General features: G+C 48.1%; 1 protein-coding gene across 2 annotated transcripts; it reads right to left on the bottom strand.

The window, feature by feature from the left end:
- Positions 1 to 9,259: 9,259 nt before the first annotated feature.
- LOC144157819 (solute carrier family 22 member 6-like) lies at positions 9,260 to 16,357 on the bottom strand. Of its 2 annotated transcripts, none has more exons than XM_077688561.1 (2): positions 16,142 to 16,357; positions 9,260 to 11,303 (listed from the first exon to the last, which is right to left on the bottom strand). In XM_077688561.1, the coding sequence occupies exon 2, from the start codon at positions 11,195 to 11,197 to the stop codon at positions 9,467 to 9,469; it is 1,731 nt and encodes a 576-aa protein (XP_077544687.1). In that variant the 5' UTR covers positions 11,198 to 11,303; positions 16,142 to 16,357; the 3' UTR covers positions 9,260 to 9,466. The 2 variants fall into 2 exon arrangements, with proteins under 2 accessions (XP_077544687.1, XP_077544688.1); XM_077688562.1 differs by having other exon boundaries at positions 9,260 to 11,300.
- Positions 16,358 to 22,135: the final 5,778 nt, after the last annotated feature.

Here is a 22,135-nt window from a genome sequence, read left to right as displayed (position 1 = left end):
AGTAAATACGGCCGTTACTACCTTTTCACGACCTTTTTTATTAAGAGTGTATTGCCGAGAGGCAAATAAACGCTGTGTTACTCTTTCTTAGCGTCCCGTCTTGAGCGCTGTTTTTGTATGAAGTATGAAGCAACGAGCCCAAACACTTGCATTGCTTTCCTACATAACGCCACCTCACAAACTCGTGCTGGCGAAGTTTTTATTAACAAAGTTCGCGGCGCGAACGCTGCGTTGACCCCCCACATCACACGCGAATAGCATCACCCGACGGGCGACCCTCCGCCCAACTGACCAAATTTCAACACAGTTACACTAGCAAATCTGATTGATTGTGGGGGTTTAACGCGCCGACGCAACGCAGGCGATGAGGCGCGCCGTAGTGGAGGGCTCCGGATTAATTTTGACCACCTGGGGATCTTTAACGTGCGCCGAAATCTCGTACACACGGGCGTTTTTGAGTTTCGCCTCCATCAGAACAGCGGCCGCCGCGGCCGGGAATCGATCCCGTGACCTCGTGCTCAGCAGCCCAACGCCGCTTAGCCACTCAGCCACCGCGGTGCGCGCTCTCTATCTCTCTCTCTCTCTCTCTCTCTCGCTCTCTCTCTCTCTCTCTCTTTGTTGGGGGGGGGGGGGGGGGCTGCTATCTTTGAATTATGTACCAAGGGCATGCGAAATTATTGATCGCCCTCCCAACCAACATCTTCGCCTTCTGCCCTCTCCATAAAGTAATCAGCTCCGCTTATCTGCCTTACGCATAACCATTTCAATCTTCCCAGAGCAGCGACGTTTAGTTACATTTCCATTGAAAAACATCAAGTAATTAAACAGGCAAATCTGCTACAGCTCTCCCAAGTTCGTGCTTACCGAAATCCGCGCCCCACTGAAGAGGTACCCCACTCCGCCTCGGCGGGCTTTCGCGGTTTATCCTACAGCCCCCCCAGCGCTTCCTGGCTGCATGCTTCAGAACTGATTCGGACGCGTTCCGCAACGCAACGGAAACCCGGTTAGTCCCGAGTCGGTTAGCCGCACTGTTGGCGGACTCGAAAAGGTGGCCTCACTGCGGGCGCGTAGACATAATCCTACGCTAAGCGTAATCGATTTCTCCGAAATATTGCCCCTTAATCCGGGTTTTCCCCTTGCGTAACTGCACGCACGTAGGCCGCTACGAATTTTAAACACATTGTATAACCCGGTTTCGTGAATGTGCGCAAGACTAATCGGAACCTCGCGGAAGTCGGCTGGCTAACGTAAGCGGAGTATTAGGGCGTGGGAGCTAAACGAAAACGCGTATCTTGCCGGCGTTTTCAATTGCACAGTGTGCAACGTCGACCGGCCGAGCACTTGGTTGTGAAAAAAGTAGAATTCATTCGAGATTTCGGATTAGTAGTCCATTCGTATGGCGATAGTATCAGAGCCGCTTCACAACCGCTGGTCGAAGGGTCGACAGCTGTATAACAGCGAAAGGAGACAGTAAAGTTTACGCGGAACCTCGCTTCAATTTATATAATCACTAATTTTTGGGTCTTTCAGTCCAACTCTCGGCTACGAAGCCGATTATCTACAGACTACGGCATTACGGCCGTTTTCCATCGGATATGCAAAGCGTTGGACGTGGAGTCTGCGCAGTGCGAGTGTATACATCGCAAGTGCTGCCGCCTATAGCCTAATGCGCGACGAAACCCGCGAGTGCGTGTGTGTGTGAAATATGAAAAGTGAATCGGGATCGGAGTCGAAATAACTAAAGAAATTCGTCACGCCAAGCACTATGAACTGGGAGAGGTTTTTGTACTTGAACTCACCTTTACTACAGTGTATGCCTTGTAAGTAGCCGCGTTCACATGAATGCGACAAGTGGCGCATCGCATCGCATCGCATCAATTTTCGAGCGCATCGCATCCATGTAAACGGGGCTAATGCGCTAGGAAAGCGCGTCGCATAAATGCGCCAGGCCGGGGTGGATTGAGACGCGTAAGTCGACTTTCGAAGTGCATGTAAACGCGAGCGCATCGCATTAGGAATTATGTCGACAAGAAAACTAAGCCCTGCAAACGCAGCTTTGCATTTAAAAACGTCTAAATCGAGTGTAAGGCGCCAGAAAATGCGAGTCGTGAAAAAAGAACAAGAACCAGCCGTGCCGGAAGCTTTGGAAGCGCCAGAAACGCTGCTTTACCTTCGATGTGCGACATCGTATGACGCCACCATCGCACCAGGGGTAATGCGCTACATGTAAACGCTAGCGCATCGCATTACTCGTGATGCGCTAGAAAATGTGACGCGCTGCTATCTCATTCTGTCGCATTCATGTAAACGCGGCTAGTGAAAGGTAGCGCTTAGTCCGGTTGAGCAACAATCGAAACAGACTGTTTTTCAAACTCATTTAGAGCGGCGTCTTTCTGGATTTTTAACTAAATATGAACAATTGAAGCCACAGCACACGCACAGAAAAGTATTTAGACAGCCAATGTAAAAACTTCGGAGGAGCGCAGCGAGGTGTCTTCAACACACCACGTGCAATCCTAACAAAATTTGACAAGGCTCGACAATAGAAAATAAAGACACTCGGTGTATATGAAATGATAATAAACTGAAATTAACCAAAATCAGAAGAAGAGGAACGTGTTGGGGCGATCTCGTCCCCTACAATGTACCAAGGTCAGGAGGTCCATGGACGGCGGCCGCAGGATCACCGGGCCGTCGGTCGCGTTCGAGTAACGGCCGTCAGCCGCTTTCGACTTCTTCGTCGCCTTTTCATGAGAGTTTGTTATAGCAGGCAGGGTTGTCAGCGTCTGCTTCATGGCCTCGACAGCGCTCGTGCTTCTCTCGGTCAACGGAGACGTAATGGTCAACTCCGCGTCCGCTAGACGTGCATAGGCGCCGTACTCCAGCGGCGTACTCCATCCCGTTGTATTTGTTTCTCCTGGTTGTGGTTGTTTCTTCGCGCTTCGTTTCCCCATGAACCCTTACCAACTCGACCAGCCATCTTTGTTACTCCAGCGGGTAGTAATGGAAGGAGTAAGCCGCGGCACTACACCGTGGTTGCGACGAGGGCGAAGAGCAGGTCCGCGCGTCCGACGCTCACCAAGTGCGAGAAAATTGCGGACCACCATGCTTCCCAGACGAGCGTACGGCAGTGCCGCGCACGGGGGTCGGGTACAGCTCGATGACGTAGGCGAAATTGAAGACCAACTAGTGCCACCCAGTAGGCGGCCTAGGCGAGCACGAGACCGATATCGCTGACCACATACGGCAACGATCTTTCGTTGGAACGAGCGCACCGCTGGAAAGGCGGCACAGGGTTCCCAGGAATACGAAGGAACGGCGGATCAGTCTCGTATTTTCTACGCGATCGAAGAACTTCGAAAGCAGCCAGTAGGCGAACGCGTTGGTGCACAGTCGGGACCACTGGATCCGAGCCGTCTCGGTGCGCCACTTCCCAGGCGAGAGGAGGAGCGAGTACGTCATGACGAAAAACGTCGAGCCGAACATGATCACCGCCCGACGCCTCACGACTCTCGCCACGTCTGTAGCCATCGCTGTTGCAATTTGCACGCCCACTTCGGCCTGGAGCATCTATTGTCTTACTCTTCGCAGAAGGAGTGCCCCGTGGTCGTCACGGAAGCCGTTCAATTTGGCTGCGGCAACCATGAAGTTCTGCCGCTTCGAGCCTGCGGCTGGCTACCCAGTCGAAAAACACAACAGAGAAATACGACAGAATGATCCTGTGAGGGAATGGGACATTCTGTAGTCTGTAGTAAATCCTGTACTGTAGTCTGTAGTAAACCCTGTCCTGTAGTCTGTAGTAAATCCTGTCCTGTAGTCTGTAGTAAATCCTGTCCTGTAGTTTGTCGTAAATCCTGTCATGTAGTCTGTAGTAAATCCTGTCATGTAGTCTGTAGTAAATCCTGTCCTGTAGTCTGTAGTAAATCCTGTTCTGTAGTCTGTAGTAAATCCTGTCATGTCTGTTTTCGTAGTAAATCCTGTCATGTCTCGAATTTCAACTTGTTTTGCATAAGAAATTTACTTCCCGTGATGCTTTTTCTGTTAAGTACCTGAAGTATGCAGGATATGCATAACAATTTCAATAAAAATATGACCAACAAACATAACCATTTGGGGGAATTTTTGCCTTTCTGGAACGAGCTTAAAATTGTTTTCACTGAATAATTGATTTCAGAAAGCTGTACCAAAAGGCAATGTAAGCAATGCAACAAGTGGTACATTCATGCATGCAATACAAAAGTTTGATGTTACGCAGATTGCACATGCCTGATGCATGTGCAGTCGCGGAAACTCGTGCACAGGCACACGCGGAAACTCGTGGATCCGGCAGCCGCAGAACGTAACGCTGGAACACGCCGGAGACAACGTGGTCTCCAGATGCTCGCGCTAGGCCTTTTTTCTTTAATAGCCGTGTAATTACAAACCCGCGTAGCTGTTAAGAAGAAATACAGAAGTATTTCCTTCAGGGACACCTAAGTAGCGCTACGAAATTTAGCTAGAGTCATTTGGGCACTTTTCAGCTGATTTGGCCGTGCTTCTGAAGCAGGGCCAAATCGCGTCCCATCATCGCGTTCCATCAATGACGCTCAGTCTGTTCATGTAAGCAAATTTATTCACCCGGATAGAAAAAAAAAACTATTACACGAGCATGGACAATAACCGTTCGAAAATTCGTTCCTTATACTAGTTAGGACCATTAAAACACAAGCAAACAAATATTTCTTGAACCTGATTTATTTAAACAGCAAAACGCGAGAGAACGTGAGAGAATTAAAATGGAAAGTCAATATTTAGCTGGAATGCTTGCCTTGGTGAACCTTGATCCGTTGACAATGCATTCGCACAGCAAAACGTGGAGGGGTATCCTGTGGCGAAAAGCGCACGTTTCTGTCCTGCTGCACTATCTCGATGAGTATGCACGTCCGATACCTGCCGAAGTCACGCAGGGGTCATTGCAAGTTCAGTCGATTGTCGCAGCACATCGCACGTATTCGAGATCACACTGCCTGCGAAATTCGTCGTATTCACTCGCATCAGTGTGCCAATAATCCCAAGCACCACGGTTAGTCGTGGCTAGAGGAGTCCTCACTTCGAGATGCTTGAAATCCGGACCACTGATCTTGCTTTTACCACAGCTTCCGAAGCTTCAAATGTTGCTGCTGATACTTCGCGGAGACATCATATGCACGTTTTTAGAAAAAAGTTACGCGTAACTTCAGCTAGGCAAAGCGCCGATGTTAAATGTGAACGAGCCACTCGGCCACGCTGCCACCGCCAAATTTTGACCGAAAGACGAAACGCAGGAATGAACAAAGCAGGAGGGAACAAAGGAAGGGTAAGGAGGGAACCGGCCGATCACGAGAAGTTGTTTTGCGACCCCTCCGCACCCCTCTCGATTCTTCGTATTGTGGTCTCCCCGTCCCGCGAGTGCTGTCGCGCCGCGACATGCCTTCAGTGGTGACGATGCTTCCTCGAACTTCTTCCGAAGGGCCGGGCTAGAGGGAAGGCGTGCGTTTTCTTTCTTTCTACCTTTATTTTTTTAACACATCTCGGTAATGCAACGAGTTCACTGGCGCCGTTTCTTTTTTTTTTTTTTTTTCACACAGGTAGCGGCAACTGGTTCGCTGTTTTTAAAATATTTAACTATTTAGGCTTGATTGGACACAAGTTTCGCGTTAAAATAAACAAATTGCGTGCTAAAAAAAATAAAACAACAGCACGCAGATTGAAACAATGGGGCTCTCAAAGACACCCAGAAATACGTGTCAGAATGTGCACTGCAATTATTACACCACGTCTTCAAAAACCATGTCTTGCTTGTCCTTTATGCGTCCGCTTTGCCGACGGGCTACCCTTATTGCCTCATTCTTTTATCAAAGATTGTCCACAGTACAATATATGCAATTGCAATTCCCTCAAAGAATTAAAGGAATTTGCGAAGTTCTTTATGTATCCATTTCTTTGGTTATACGCTTAGATGTTGCAACATTACACTGATTTGGGCTAAGTTGCGTTGTTAATTGCAAATTTGTAGCGAAGGTTTTTTCAAACACGGCCGGAATGCTAATGGCATTAATGCAACAAACGTTCATTACAACAGACGCTTGCGATGCAATTCAACGAGATGACCGTCACTCGCACGCACCATTGTTTTCGTGCAGCGCACGCTAAAAAACTGGGAATTCGAGGCACCGCACAGGCCGAAAATACCAAGTTTCGGAGCATCTGCGTCGTTCGCGGTACTGGAATACAACCAGTCCACCCCTTAATTAAGCGGCGCGCGGCATTCCCGTGTCCAGCCAAGCAGCGGTACCACACTAACTATCCTGTTCGTGCTGTCCCGTTTGTCCTGCCTGAAGCTCTGTCCTCAAGGGCAATGGCCCCGTGTTATTCGATGCTCTCCAGCAACCACCCCGCGTTGCTGTCGTTCAGCGCGGCGTTTTCCAATGTTTTCTGTTGTCTCCAGCGTATTACATCGCTCTCTCGATGGAAAATGCGGTCCCCGCGTTGATGTGGTCCAGCTCTGCGTTTTCCAGTGTATTCCGTTCTTTCCGGCGTATTCCATCGCTCTCCTAATCCTGGAAAACGCGGGGTTTGCCGACAGGGTAAGCAAGAGATTTTGTAGCAATACTGAACGGTCTGTCGTGTGAAACTTTTGCAATGAATCTAAAATTCTCTTTCAGACTGTAAAAATCTGCAGGGACTTTCGGTCGCATGGCAGATAATAATAGTAATTACGGAATCCAGTCGTAGTTGCTGAAGGACAATCTGTGGTGCAACAGAAATATGTGTAGTGCCTACAGGGTGTTGCACAACAGAAGTTTCTGTAGTACAACAGAAATGTCTCATGCGACAGACATTTTGTAGTTCTACTACAAAGGTTTTTGTAGTGGGGCTACACAATGTCTTTCGCATGATAGATATGTGTGTTGTACTACATAAATACATAAATTTCTGTCGTACGACAGACATTCTGTCGTCCTACTACAGAGATTCCTGTCTGACAACGAACCATCCTGCATTCCCAACAGAAATTCCTGTTGTGCGACAGAAATGCCTGTCGTACGACAGATTTTCTGTAGTTGTACTACAGAAATTCCTGTCGCACGACTGACCATCCTGTAGTCCCAACAGAAATTCCTGTCGTGCGACAGAAATGCCTGTCGTACGACAGATTTTCTGTAGTTGTACTACAAAAATTTCTGTCGCACGACAGACCATTCTGTAGTCCCAACAGAAATCTCTGTCGTGCGACAGAAATCCCTGTCGTGCGACAGAAATTTCTGTTGTGCGACAGAAATTCCTGTTGTGTTTTTCGACTGGGTATCAGCCAGTGAGGAGACTCCATGACGTGGATGAACCCGAAAGGGAGGAGCCTCGAAGGAGCGACCATGATAAGTTGAAGGTGGAGCTGGTAAACGTTGTATAAGGCGTGCCGCGTGCCGCTTTTACGTGACAACGCGTGAGTAGAACAGGACAAAGCCTTATTCTAGGTATGCTGTGGCATCCCAGTCTGCTTCCTGACGTAATTCACACCGGAAGACAAGCAAACAAAAACGGAAAAAAGAAGCATACACACCCTAAGGAAAAAACAACAACAATGCACGGTGTAGCAGAAAAGAAGCTGGTTGATTGGATTGGATCGGAAAAAAACATTCATTGTGCCTGCAGTTGAAGTCCAAGTTAAGACTTTACACTTGGCCAGTGTCCTCCTCGCTGTCGCCACCAGGGTTAGAGGCCCTTTATAGAGCCCTTTACAGGGCGGCGGGAGCGCGCGTCTGGCGAGCCGATAGGACTTGGTGATCTCGTTAAAGCTGGTCATTCGGACTCTTGTGCTGAACCACAAGTGACCACCGCTCGACCCGGCGCGGTCCGTTAGTTCGCGCGCGGGGGCGTGTGCGGTGTCGTTACGGTTTGCGTTGGAGTCCGACACTTCCCCTGCGTGTGCCGGAAACCACTTGATTCTTGCCCTTTCCAGGTGTCTCGGTGTCTCGTTTAAAATCTTCGTCACAGCAGCAGAGACCCTGCCTCGGGCAAAGTTCCTGATTGCCTGCCGCGAATCGCTCCGGACAGTGTGACAGCCTGGGTCTTTGATGGCCAGTGCGATGGCCACCTCTTCGGCCTCTTCGGGTGCATGTACTGCTCGTCGTGCTGCCCGCCTCTCTGATGCTCTCCCCGGCATCGATGACAACCACGGCGAAACCTCTTCTGCTCGCATATTCGGCAGCATCCACGTAACGGGCGCCCGCGTCACCGGCGTGCAGGTCCGCCAGCGCCTTGGCCCTCGCCTTTCATCTGCCTTCATTGTATTCGGGGTGCACGTTACGCGGGATGGTGTCCACGTGAATTTTGCTCCTGGTCTCGTCCGGGACGGGCATCTTGGCTCCTTGTTGTTCGTGTCAAGAGACAAAGCAACGAATGCGATGAAAGAGTTGAAAATATGGTGTAGCATTAAACAAATAAATATCACCACGCTTTCGCTTTCACAACAGGTGAACATACTTAAGTGACCCAGGGCGACTTTATGTCCACTGTGAGTGTTATGAGTGACGCGGATGTCTTCAACTGATGAACTTCGACATATTAGAGACCCAGTTTTAAGACTCGAGAGATTTTGAGACCCAAGGGCGGAAGCAAGGGAATTATGAGAGTTCGGCTTTCAATTACATTCGTGATGGCGCAAGGAAGTTATAGTGGGCTTTTGAAGGCATACTGAGGATTGAACCAGTGAGCCTGCGCTAGAAAATGGCGGCAAGACTTTCATGAAATAAAAAGCAAGGAAGGAATAAAAGGACAAAAATGGCCGAAGTGAGTCTACACCTGCAAAAAATAAGTCGACCACTCAAAATGTGTGGCCCATGGACAGCGGTGGATAGTAGTTTGTTGCAAGGCGTCATCTGAGGCGACTCTGCTAAATAACACCCATAGAGAGGGCGACGCTCAAGCGTGTGAGTGGAGATGATCATTTTTGAACGAAAGCTCTACTACATCATGTTTTGCAAGACCATTCATCACGTCGCAAAGACCTTTAACCGCCGGAGCGCGGGTGGGGCGGCTGTGACGGGACGCCAAGTGATACGCTGCGCTTGTGCGGAGACTCCGCGACTGTTGTGGGACCACGTGAATAAGTCAAGGTTTAACATCTGCTTCACCTGCGCTTGGTCACTCAATCTGACCATGGATTCGCAACTCAGAATTAACAGCGCGACTACACAAATGTATGTAGTCTCGTACCAATACACAAATGTCGTCAGGAAACGTATGCAAGGTTTAATCAAAACAAGGATTATCACCAAGCAAGATTCACTACCTTACACAATTGTCACAAAATTATAGGAAATAAAGCACTGAGCTGGTTTTGCACCATTGTTTACAGTCAGTCACCCTTGCTTACAGCCCATGGTTGCTCCGCCATCAACTCGTCATCCAGGAGGACTTGGGCTCACTCGGGGAGTTTGCCATAGATTTATTCCGCTGTTGTATCGCTCTTATCGGGTTGACGGCCCGATGTCTTCTTCATCAAGTCAAACCCGTCTTGATTCCCTGCCTCCGGCGTCTGCGGCACCGTGACGCAGTGTTCAGCGTAAGCGTCGAAGGGCGTGAACGGTCGTTCCTCCAGGGGAAGATGACGGAAGAGCCAGGCCGACACGAACACCAGGACGGCCGTAACCGCAAAGGCTAAATCTTCGCGGCCGACCCTCCGCAACGCCGACAGCGCGGCGCCGGTGACGCCACCAAAACGACCGAAGGCGAAGGACAGGCAGGCCGCTGAGCCACGGACGGGCGTCGAGAAGAGCTCGAGCACGTACACGAAGTTGAATGCCACGGCCACTCTGCAACTGGCATGGGCGAGAACGAGGGTGACGAGGAAGGCGTAGTTCAAACAGGTCCCCACGGTCGCCCTGAGAGAACCACTGACGAGACAACAGGACACTCCTAGAACCGTGAAAGCGCTGGAGATGAGCCGTGTTTTCTCCACCTTGACAACCAGTACTAGCAGAATAGTGTAGGCGCAAGCGTTGGCGCCAAGGGCGGACCACTTAGTCCAGGTCCCACGCTGAACCGCCAGGGCTCGAAGAAGAATGTAGTCGGCCAGCATGATGGAGAAGGACGAGGTGAACATTATGGCCTCCTTGCGCCGAACGTCCCGCTCCATGTCGTTCCTCGAAGCTCTGGGGATGATTTTAAACTCCCTCTGAACGCGCAGCCTGTGCTGTATTTTGTCCAAGATAATGGTGGCGTTCTGAGAGTCGCAGCCGTTTTTCTTGGCGGCGGCGAGCATGACGCGTTTGGCCTCCTTGAAGCGGCGCCTAGATACCAGCCAACGGGGGGACTCGGAGGCAACGGCGAGGCCTACGGGGAGGACCATTGTTGGGGCGATCATCAGCAGCTGCAGACTGACCCAATTTAGGTTACGCATCTGGCTCAGCGAAATGAAGACTGTCTCCGAGAGGATGTGGCCCGTCATGGCCGAGAAGGTCAGGTAGACGGCCCTGTACGCGCAGCCACAGGACTCCGCCAGAAGGACACCACTGAGGACATAGAGAGTGATATCGCAGCCTGCGACGAGGAACCTGGTGCAGACGTAGTAGGCGTAGGACATGGCGAAGCTGCCGAGCAGACTGGCTAGAACCACGATGGTGCCGGACGCCAGAACAGCCGGCAGGCGGCCGAAATGGTCTGCACTGTATGCTGCGACCGCCAGGAAGGCGAGGCCACTGGTGATGTAGATTGCGTTCGCGAGTGCTTTCAACCAACTTCGCTGGCATACCAGGTTCCAGGCGCTTACCACTGTGCTTCTAACGCCTTTCGGATCGTAGTCCCAGGCGTCGCACTCGACGACGGCGGTGTCGTTGGGATCGCTCGCGTTAGCAAGCACCGTGCATCGGCTGCGACGTCCATCGGCTTCCAGGGGAATGGCCATGGTCTTCCACTCGTCCGCCGAAACGTTCAGGTCGGCTGGCTGTCGGCACCAGTGGTCGACGTCGGTTGAGATGAGCGGGAAAGCGAGTGTGTGGGACTGCGAGACCCAGAGGCTAAGCGTGGCGAAAAGGAGAAGGCCCATCTGGAACTTGCCGTGGCCAAAAGCCTCCTCGCAGTCGAAACCGTCACTCGCTTCGACATCGGCGATACAGAAGTCGAGCGGGAAGATTCCATCCATGAAAGAGATGGTGGTTGTTTTTTGTTGAATTGCCATCGCGGGGCAAAGAACCGAGGACGGTGAATGACGGCCCGCGTTGTCGTCGTGCCTTGCTTCTTCTTTGCTCTCGCGCTTTCACGCGGAGTGATCATGGTGTGAGCTTCTTCCATTGCCAGAATATTGTCCGGTGAATATGAAAGTATACAACAAAAAAAAACGATAAGTAATTTTCGCGTAAATTAAAATACACGTCAGTAAATGTCGGTCAAGTAACCAGTAAAGATTGTTGGTAACGGTGGCGCCTAATGTTCCGGAATACTAGTCGTAAATGTTTGCCCCTAAAAAAGCCAATATGATAAGAAAAGCGAAAAAAGAAGCAACCGTCAATCAAATTACAATAAATTTATTGTCTGCAACTAGCTTTAACTACCAGATTCCAGAAGGCCAAGGATTTGTTTACAAAGCATCGCCAGTGCCACTTCATGAAATATGCGCCATTTCCCCAGGATATCATCACGATCAGCATCATGTTCATCATCCTCTTCCTCGATTTAGTGTTCAGGTGTTTTATCCTGCAGTTGTGTAAGCCGACCGGCAATAGTTTGCAGTCTGCCTAGTACCAGTGAGACAGATTGATCATTTACGTTTGACCCAATTCACACCCATTCCGCTAGGCCTAATGAACAGCCGTGCTGTAGCGTAGAAACAAACAGCTGCCACGTGCTTCGTGCTTCCACCCAGACTCACCCTCACGTGTTACCCACCATTGACTGCTTCTACAGCTCTACGACCAAAATGTTCCTTCCCAGAATCCATGTAGGACTTTCTATAGTTTCTCTGAAAGTGTCCTCAAGCTGTCGGTAAAAGCCCGTGACCACCCGGGCCCGTTTCGTTCGCCGAAGTTCGAACCTTTTCACCACGTGGGATCCAGTCATGAAACAAACCTAATACCAAGAACACTTCTTCCTCACAGTTTTAAACGCCTCCTTCCGCTCGCTTCCACGCACCCGTCACCGCTTGTCCCATCGCAACTGCCTTCCTGGCGCATGGTTCGCCGCTTGCCAAGCTGGCATCAACGCGGCACGGTTGCACCATTTGTCTCACGACCGCCCCCGTACGAGCCTTCCGGCTTACTTCATCTCTTCGTGCGCTCCCCGGGGCTTAACGAGGGAGTCTGTCAATGAGGATAGGCCCGTGGAAAGACAGGCGCAAGAGGACATGTGTCTTCTTCCCGCGCGGGTGACAGAAGCTGCGCAACAAACCAGTCCTCGCACATGACGTGCGAAGCACGGCTCGCAACAACGAGGAAACGGTTTGCGTTGTTTCACCTTTCACGATTCCTGGAAACGGCACCTCGTGGTGTACTCGCGTTAAGTATTGCGTATGCTGGGAAACGAAAAGACACCTTGTTCATCGTAACTTCGACGGCTTGAGGTTACACAAACATTCTGTCCTGTAAAAAAAGAGCAAGTTTCCGGCCGCTCTTTTAGCGGAGAGGGCATTCCTGGTCTGGCAACAATGGTAGCCCGGCGGGAAAATGGCGGGAAAATTTTCGGGTACGCCAGCCGAAATGCTACCTGTTTCCGTGCTGTGTGCGCGTGTGTCCGTGTTTTATTTTTTGGTGTTGTTATTTGCGTCAACGACAGATTGAACAGCGTGATTCACGGCATTTCGCACCTTGCATTGCCGACGTAGAAGTGAAAGCGCAGCCTAAACGTTCACCACTATGACGCAAGCGAACATGAGCGGGCGCGCGAATATCAACGCGGTTTCAGACGCATGAGCAAAAAGGATGTGGCGTGTACGTTTCGCAAGTAGGATGAGAAGGGTCAGAGTGTTTGACTGCAGAGGAGGCAACGCGGGAACGCGAGAGCGTCAGAATTGCAGCGCATGTGCCCATGCAGGTCGCAAGCCGCCTGTTATGACTTTAGGAGGGGTGAATCGTCCTGGTCGCTGTGCGGAAAGCCAGAACGCCGCTGGTGTGCACGTACACTGCTACGTGCACACCACGTGCTACGTGTACGCTTAGCTTGCTGGTGTGCAGGTATGCTGTTACGTGCACACCAGCAAGCTAAGCGTACAGGTAACTTTCGATTAAGAATCGTTACTCCGGGGCTATATTCTTAAAGGGGCCGCGAACACCAAGCAAAACTTTGACTAATTAAAAAAAAACTAGCCCCTGGTAACTCACTTAACTCAATTCCAGCGAAAAAAGACGTTTTTTTTTTTTGCAAAAAAAAAAGAAAGAGAAAAAAGGAAAAGGAATGGAAATTTCGCGCTTTAGTACACGCTTAAATAAAGGTCGTGACACTTACCAACAGAACACTAACCAGTTACTTGTCACAGTATCCCCTTGGCACTTGGTGCTTTTACTAACTGGCCAGCGGGATGCACGAGGAGAGCGAATATACTTTAGTTACCTTAGAAACACATCTGCTCTTCTTGCCTTTATAGCCAGTAGCGTAATGTCCTCTAACAGAGTCGGTCGGGCTTGCCGCAAAAATCAAATATTTTAGCGATAATATTAGAATTATGCATTTTAATGGGAGCATATACAAGTCAGCACGCGCATTTGCAAAAACTTCTTAATCGTGATTTGGACCGGGACAAGTGCTGCCGCTATTATGCTCAATAACTTATAGAATTTTGTCACTATCAGTGAATGCTAATAGCAAACAAGCAGCAGTTACGAAGTGCACGGTCTAGACTAGTAGCGATAGCATTTAGGTTCCATACTTAGTGGCAGGACGTACGTACCTTTCTGGGGGTAGTAAACTTCTTAAGGAGTTAGTAAATGCAGCCCGTTACTACCCTTTTACTAGCATTTTTGCTGAGAGTGTAACAGAATATGGAAAAGGGCGACACAAAATCGCAACGTTAGCATTCAATCAACCGGTCATGTTTCTTGGCGACTGCTTACGTCTGCGGCCGCCGGTCGCACAGGCAAGATTGTGTGGCGCCATGGACACGTCGCCGGATAGTGACCGGGGAGTCACCACTGCTTTATCTGTTTTCATTAATATCTCCATTACGTGTTTGAAGATTGCGATGAAACAGGTATCATTGCCATCCCGTCAAAGGAGCGTTTTTAACGAACCAAACTGGTGCTTGGTATTAATGGCCCGTTTGAAGAAATAAACAAAAAAACATTCTGATGGCCATATTATGAAATAAATGCGAATAGTGCAAATAATGTACTGATTTTGGCAGGGATCCGAATTCAAAATTTCTAGATTTTTTTTTTTTTTGCGAAATCGCCTGGGTATGAAATATTCAGTGAAGGAGGAGCTTCGTTACCATTTAATCCTCTATGCATGTCATTTATTGTACGTGGTCAAGAGAGACAGACCTGCTCATTGGCAGCGGCGTTTGCTGACCATACAAACCCCGACCTTAAAAGGGACAAATTAAGCTTATCACTTCAGACCGCCTGTTCAAGAACTGCGCTCACGCTCGTCTGCGGTGTAACCATAAGTTCTTGTTTGCAAATGTGCGAAATATCAAATAACAAAACTAGTCTTCAACAGCGCTCGCTGGCTTAACCAATCAATGACGCCAGTGGTAATAAAGCCTGCAGGGACATTAACGCGTAAACCGGTGTGGAATACCTCTGGTTGAACGCTCTGCAAGAGTGGTGCTCTTGTGACGTTCCCCATTCGTTCCAGATTTCAATGCAGTGGTTTCTGTCTACATCTTTCTCAAGAGCACAGTGTGCTTAGTAGAACGAATATTTACAAGTTTCCTCCTTCGGTATCGACTTGTTTTGGTGGTCGGTTTGGCGCTTTGAGCTTTCATTGTTGATTTTAGAACAAACCTCTCAAGGTCCCAGTCTAAAATCAGAACAGGAATGCCGCGAAAACCTAACAAGAATTCCTGTCGTACGACAAAAAACTTTGTTGTGGCAACAGAAGTCCTGTTGTTACAACAAAACCATCTGCTGTTACTACACACTTCTGTCGTAACGACAAAGTCAATTTTCTCAAATACAAGCATTCATGTAGTCAAAACAGAACTGCCATTTACGCTATTCTTCACAATGAGCAATACCATTCAAACAATGTGCAACTACTGAAGGAACACCAAGATCGCGACAAGACAGGAATTCGGCATGACAGAACATAAAAATCGGGACAGGAATAGGACAAAAGACAGAACACCAGAATCACGACACGACAAGAATGCAAGACGAAAGTACGACACGCGAAAATACGACAAACTACAGAAATTTTTTCTTGTCGTCTTTTTCGATTGGGGTAGAGTAAGAATGTGAACGTAAATTATAAGCCGTTCTTTGATCGCAGTGCAGCAAATCAGTTAAGAAACAATTCCCCACAGTTCTCTGTAATTCGCTTCCGACGAGAAATTAGCCAAGGTACAACGTCTGAACCGAGGTCATTGCCCTATGCTAACTGACCTCACCAGGGGCGCATATTAATTGGGAACTGCAGGCGAGCATAGACACTGTTGGACAAGTGCAGGGCGTACGCTAAGTGTTGACAGCTTACATATCTTCCTGGGCAAGCGGCTATGAAAATTATGTTCAACGAAAGCTCGATGCCAGCTGGGATATCCAGGCAAGCATCAAGTCTAAAATCCCAACAGGAATACCGCAAAAACCTAACAAGAATTCCTGTCGTAAGACAAAAAGCTTTGTTGGGACAACTGAAGTCCTGTTATTACGACACACATGTCTGTCGTAACGACAAAGTTAATTTTCTCAACGACAAACATTCATGTAGTCACAGCATAACTGTCATTCGCGCTATTCTTCCGAATGGGCAATAACCATCAAACAATGTGCAACTACTGATGGGACATCAGGGTCACGACAAGACAGGAATTCGGCCCGATGGAACATCAAAATGAGGACAGAAATTCGACACACGACAGAACGTCAGAGTCCCGACACGACAGGAATACGACAAGACGACAGTACGACACGCGAAACTACGACAAAACTACAGAAATTTTTCTTGTCATTTTCGACTGGGGAGGTCTTACCGGAAGTGTCCGTTTCGGTGCCATTTCACGCCTTGGAACTTCGCCCAAACTCGTCGGCTCTCTCCCGCAACCCCTCCTTCCATTACTCCATCTTAACTCCTTTTTTTTTTTTTTTTCAAAAATACGAAGCCACACGCCTTGCTGCCAGTTAAATGACCCGTCTCACACGCCACGTGAAACATGTCTCCAAGCCCATTGCACCCACTTGGAGCCTCACGGTGCTGCTCACCGCGGATACGTTGACGCAACGTGTGCACAAAATGCGTTTCTCAACAGGCGCCTCGGAGGCGCACATACTGGTGACGTCACCAGAAATGAACTCACGCCCGAGGCTGCAGTTTTTGAAAGGCGCGTCGTTGGAGCACGTCGCTGTCAAGCCTCTTAAGATTGTGATGCATGATGTCACGAAACTGGTTTTCAATGCGCGCAGAGTATACAAAATGAATGATAACGATAATAACAAAGTCATCACAGACATTGACAGCTCCAGGTTTATCGCCACGGCTGCTTCCCGCTCATTGGCTGGGGATGCTACAAATTGAGGAGGATACACAAATTACCATACAACTAAATAACGAGAATGAGGACTACATTGTACTTTCTATGCAAAAAAAAAACGCATTCCGGTATGACTATTATATTGTGTGTGTATTGCTTTATTGAAAGAAAAAAAGAGGGGAAGGACACGGCCGATAACTGCGGCTGTTTTTCCCGTGTCAGTGTATTTTAGTGATTTTCTGCTGTATTTTAATGACATTTATATTGTATTTTAACGATGTTCCTGGGTCATGACTGGCATCTCATATGACTGGCATCTCAGCGTCACCGACATAAAAGCATCCCTCTCCCTCCCCTCTCTGACAATTAGACGTGAAATCGGACAGATATGCCTCTTCCACAAACTGTATTATCACTTTCACCATCTCCGTACTTCCCTCTTGCTCACACCGTCCCGTTACTCACGCCGTCTGTTCAATTCCATGAGCATACAACGATTGCATGGTTCATCTAACGCATTCAATATGTCATTCCTACCACGTGCCATCGAAGAATGGAACAAGCTGCCTGACTCTGTTGTCCGTGAAGGGAATCCGACGAAATTCAAAGAATTAGTATTATCTCACCTTAGACTTTAATTTTATATAATTCCCAAGACTTGCCGCTGCTGCCTTTTTTAGTTTATTATTATTTTGGTTGTTGTTAAATTCTCTAATTAGATTTGTTGTTGTATAAATTGTCTAATGAACCATGTACCCAAACGTATTTTTCTTGTACCACATATGCACTACTGATGTCTCTGCCCCCCCCCCTTATGTAATACCCCTCTGGGGTCCTTAAGAGTTTAATAAATGATGATGATGATGATAATAACAAAGTCATCACAGACATTGACAGCTCCAGGTTTATCGCCACGGCTGCTTCCCGCTCATTGGCTGGGGATGCTACAAATTGAGGAGGATACACAAATTACCATACAACTAAATAACGAGAATGAGGACTACATTGTGCAAAAAAAAAACGCATTCCGGTATGACTATTATATTGTGTGTGTATTGCTTTATTGAAAGAAAAAAAGAGGGGAAGGACACGGCCGATAACTGCGGCTGTTTTTCCCGTGTCAGTGTATTTTAGTGATTTTCTGCTGTATTTTAATGACATTTATATTGTATTTTAACGATGTTCCTGGGTCACTGTATTTTAATGAGTTTCTACGAACCCGATTGCTGTAACAAACAACAGTATTGTTAGATCATCGTGCAACGTTTCTAAATGCTGTTCAAGCGGCCAGTCAGGGAAGGGCGGGAGGGGGGTCTGCGGCTCCGTCAAGCTGACATCTCGTCGGCTTTTTCTGCGGACCTCCAGCATCCTGTATTTTTACGTTGGGCGAAATGAATGAATGAATGAATGAATGAATGAATGAATGAATGAATGAATGAATGAATGAACTTCCTTTTGGGTTGAGGGAACCTCAATAAGTACTGAGTCGTGGAGCCCAAGTGGTGCATGCGAACACTGTACTCCAGGTCTGCTGGTATACGTTGTCAGGCAGCCCGGACAGCACTAAGTTGAAGAGCAGCGGACTCAGCACTGCACCTTGGGGCACTCCGTAACAAACACCTCTTGAACTCCTGAGGGCGATGCCCACCCGAGCTTTGAGAATTGTAGATTTTATTGAAGGAACGACAGTTATGTATTTTCTTTTTTGGTGAGGGGAGGGGATAAAGGGCATTCCAAGAACTGTTAAGTCAAAGCAGTCATCTTTATTGCCTTCTTCCATTTTTTTTTAATTTTCCCGAAAGGTAGTACAGCCACCTATAGAAGCTCTTGCAGGCAGGGCGCCTCTGTCCAAGAGGGTAGCAGGCGCATACGTTATACGGCACATTTGCAATGTCATCGTTCTCGACACCAGAAACCCTTGGCAGTGTTTCCGCACGTTCAATCTAAACTGCAAAAGGAAAGAAAGGAGACAAAAACAAAAACAAAATATTTAGTAACCCACACCTCCAGACGCGAAGGAAAGTCTCGAAGCGTTATCGGAAGTGTTGCAGGGTCCCTTTAAAAGCACTGCGGAGAGGGAAAGTCTCGTTTGTGCAGCGTTTCTATAGAACAGCAAACAGGCATTACCACAATACTACGCAATGTCGGAAAACAACCACAATCATAATAATGACAAACAAGATAAGGACAGAGTCTTAAGTGGTGCGCCGTAGCGGCGAATATGCTCTGCGGATTGCGATGGTTATAAGTTTATAAATGGGACAGCAAAGGCGTGCACATCGAAACACAGATAGAAATCTGTAGATTTCACTCGTGTGCGTTGCGTGTGGCGTATCGCGTTCAAAAATGTTTGCGGGGCTTGCGAACTACAGCAGTGCGCTGCGGCCGAAAAGCTGAAAATTGAAAAAAATGAAAAAAAGCTGAAAGCTGAAAAAACCGAAAGCTGAATATTGTGTAATGCAGAGATGATGAGCGCCCGTGTACCGTATTTACTCTATTCTAGCGGACACCTGTTTTTCGCGAAATAATGTTTGCACTTTTCTTGTCTGCGACAAGTGCAAATTTTTTTTCTCAGTGACAGGACAAGCTGCTTATGCATGCCATTAGTGGGATAATTATGCCAGACAGTACCTCGGTTTTACTCGACTGTACGTGAGATTTTTGGTCTGATTATCCTGGGAGAAAGGTGCCTGCCACAGTAGAGCAATTAGGAGTGTGAATACCCAAGCCGCGGAATCCTCCGAAAGGAACTTCGCAACAGTTCTGATAAACGCTTTTACTTTTTTCCATCACATCTGGAAGCACTGCAAAAGCTTTAGTTAGCGCCAGTATACGGAGCGGGGCACTGCGTGATTTGCTCGGTGCAGCAGACGCGCCTTCCGTTTCTGCTTCGCTTTTGTGGCATTTTTTTTTGTGCCCGTCAAATGAGTTTATTGTTGCACCAATAGCCGCTGCAACGCTCTAATGTCATAATTCGATTGATTGATTGATTGATTGATTGATTGATTGATTGATTGATTGATTGATTGATTGATTGATTGATTGATTGATTGATTGATTGATTGATTGATTGATTGTAGGGTTTAACGCGCCGACTCAACGTAGGCGATGAGGCGCGCCGTAGTGGAGGGCTCCGGATTAATTTTGACCACCTGGGGATCTTTAATGTGCGCCAAAATCAATTACATCATTTGAGTGCTCGAAGAACGTCAAGTCCGGGGAAGAGAGAAAGATCTTTTGAGCAAGTTTCCATGTTATCTGATGAACATATAGCAGTAATTTTTGGCTGAGGTATACTTTTCCACCCGTTATTCCAAGTACTGAGCGTGTTTTTTGACTGCGTTTTGAAAGCATTTGGATAGCAAATAATTCCAATGGAGGGTTGTAGGGTCCCTTGAAGTGCGTTAGCGGTTGCCTTGCATTGCCGTCGCAGGCTTGGCGCGGAAACGTGAAATGATAACAGCGTTCCTTGTTTGTCGCCGGCAAACAACTTCAGCATCACCGTGCGGCACGCGTCAATGTTGGGTGTTTTGCCAAGAGCCAACGTGTGACCCACCCTTCCTGTGAGTGTTGAACTGACGCACCGTCTTCCGGACGCGCATGCAATGCCGTGACGGAGACCCCCCTTCATAGCTTGCGCGTCTTCGCAACTTCTTTTGCTCTTCTACTACCGTAACATCTCCCACAGGAAAAAGGAAGCTCAACACAAGTTCGTTTCTCACTTTTAAGTGCACAGCACTTTAGGCGCTTGTCTTGTCGTCCTAGCTCACTCGCTGGAACCAAGAATATCGCCACGGCGTTACAGTGCAGCCTGTCACGGTCCCTTCGCCGCGGCGTAACCCAGAGGCTTCGAAAGCCAAGCGGCTATGTCAGGATACACGTAGCGTGAGCTAAGGTTCAGCTGGTTATTCTTAGCTTACCTGGTTGTCTAGGATTAGCTGATTATGATGTTTACTGCTCTTTATCATCCAATCCAAATCCAACCCAATCCAATCCAATCCAATCCAAAACCAATTCAACCCAAACCAATCCAATGCAATCCAGAACTCCCGCTTGCGCAGTTTCAGGCAGAGGGCGCGCGAGCACTGCAAACGCGGGAAATTTGAGTTGCATGGGGTGGTAGCAGTAGAGTATAGTTCACTCTAGTAGCAGTAAGCGCATAACGGCGGTACAGCCCATTATGGCGAATCACTGCTCCGCACTTCCGACAGCTTTCACATTGAGTGGAACGGCTTAAATTTTTTTGTTGTTGTTGTTCTTTCATGCAGAGAAAAATCGCATGCGATGCGCGTCGTAGTGATCCAAGAGCCAGATCGGGTGGAAACGTATTCATTTCATTTATATTTAGCAGGCTTGTAAAGACCGAGCGGGAGTGGCAAAATAAGTACAAATATACGGAAGTCACTTTCGCGCAAAAGTAGCGGAACAGAAGGAAAATACACTGCAAAGAGAAATGCGGAATAAATGGCGATGCATGAGGGGATTTCATCTGCGAGAAATTACCCACAGCGGTGGTTGAGTGGCTAAGGCGTTGTGCTGCTGAGCCCAAAGACGTGGGCTAGATCCTGGCCGCAGTGACCGCTTTTCAGATTAGGGGGAAAGAAAAGAAAAAAAAAAAACGTTCGGGTGTCGTGGTTTCTATTCACAATAAATATACCCAGGCTGTCTACAGAAACAAGCAACCGACCACTACGAGGCGCCTCGTAGTCCAGTTGTAGTTCATGCGCGTAGAACTCCACAACTTGACTCTTTTTATACGTGGGTATTTGTACGCGTATGAGCGCATGAACAGCATTTTTCTGTAGCTACAAGCTTATCATATATTGTGCGCCGATAGTGGATATTGCACAGCCCCATCGAACAGCAGGCAGTGGAAGAGTGATAGCGTTTCTAAAATTAACAAGGTTACCCCTATTCTGCTCATTACACCAGGCAATGCCGCTACACTTTCAACCGTAGATAATGACACGCTCTGCCCATTGTGACGGAGAAACCACAAACCCTTATTGTGATAACTGTGGTTTGCCAAACTGTTGAGCACATCGTATAAAGGATTCGGCGTACAGCCAGAAAAGGAACCACCTCGCCAAGAAGATCGAGTGCCTCAACAACGGACTTTTACCGTTGAAAGCTCCTCTCGGACATGGTCATCTCCGTCATCCCAGCAAAAAGTATTAGATGCAGTTTTTGATTACTTACACGACATCGGCGTCGCAGCGACAACGTAGAACTATATATCGTCATCCTGTGAGACCACCAGACTTTTACGTAACCCACGGAACACTCCATGTTCCCTCATTTTTTACCTTTTCCTTGTCTTCCCCTCTCTTTCACCCTGCTTCCTTTAGGGCCTTTAATCCCTTCGCCGCAGTCCAACAAACAGCCTGTAGGCGAATACATGCCAGCAGACCTCTCTGCTTTCTTCTAATAAAGATCTATCTCTCTCTCTCTCTCTCTCTCTCTCTCTCTCTCTCTCTCTCTCTCTCTCTCTCTCTC

The sequence above is a fragment of the Haemaphysalis longicornis genome, unplaced genomic scaffold (assembly GCF_048455015.1).
Source record: "Haemaphysalis longicornis isolate Haplotype H1 unplaced genomic scaffold, Haemaphysalis longicornis Haplotype H1 scaffold_10, whole genome shotgun sequence".
In the NCBI taxonomy this organism is placed as follows: Eukaryota; Metazoa; Arthropoda; class Arachnida; order Ixodida; family Ixodidae; genus Haemaphysalis; species Haemaphysalis longicornis.
The sequence above is the reverse complement of the archived record's forward strand: the minus strand, read 5'-3'. Positions and strand labels throughout refer to the sequence as shown.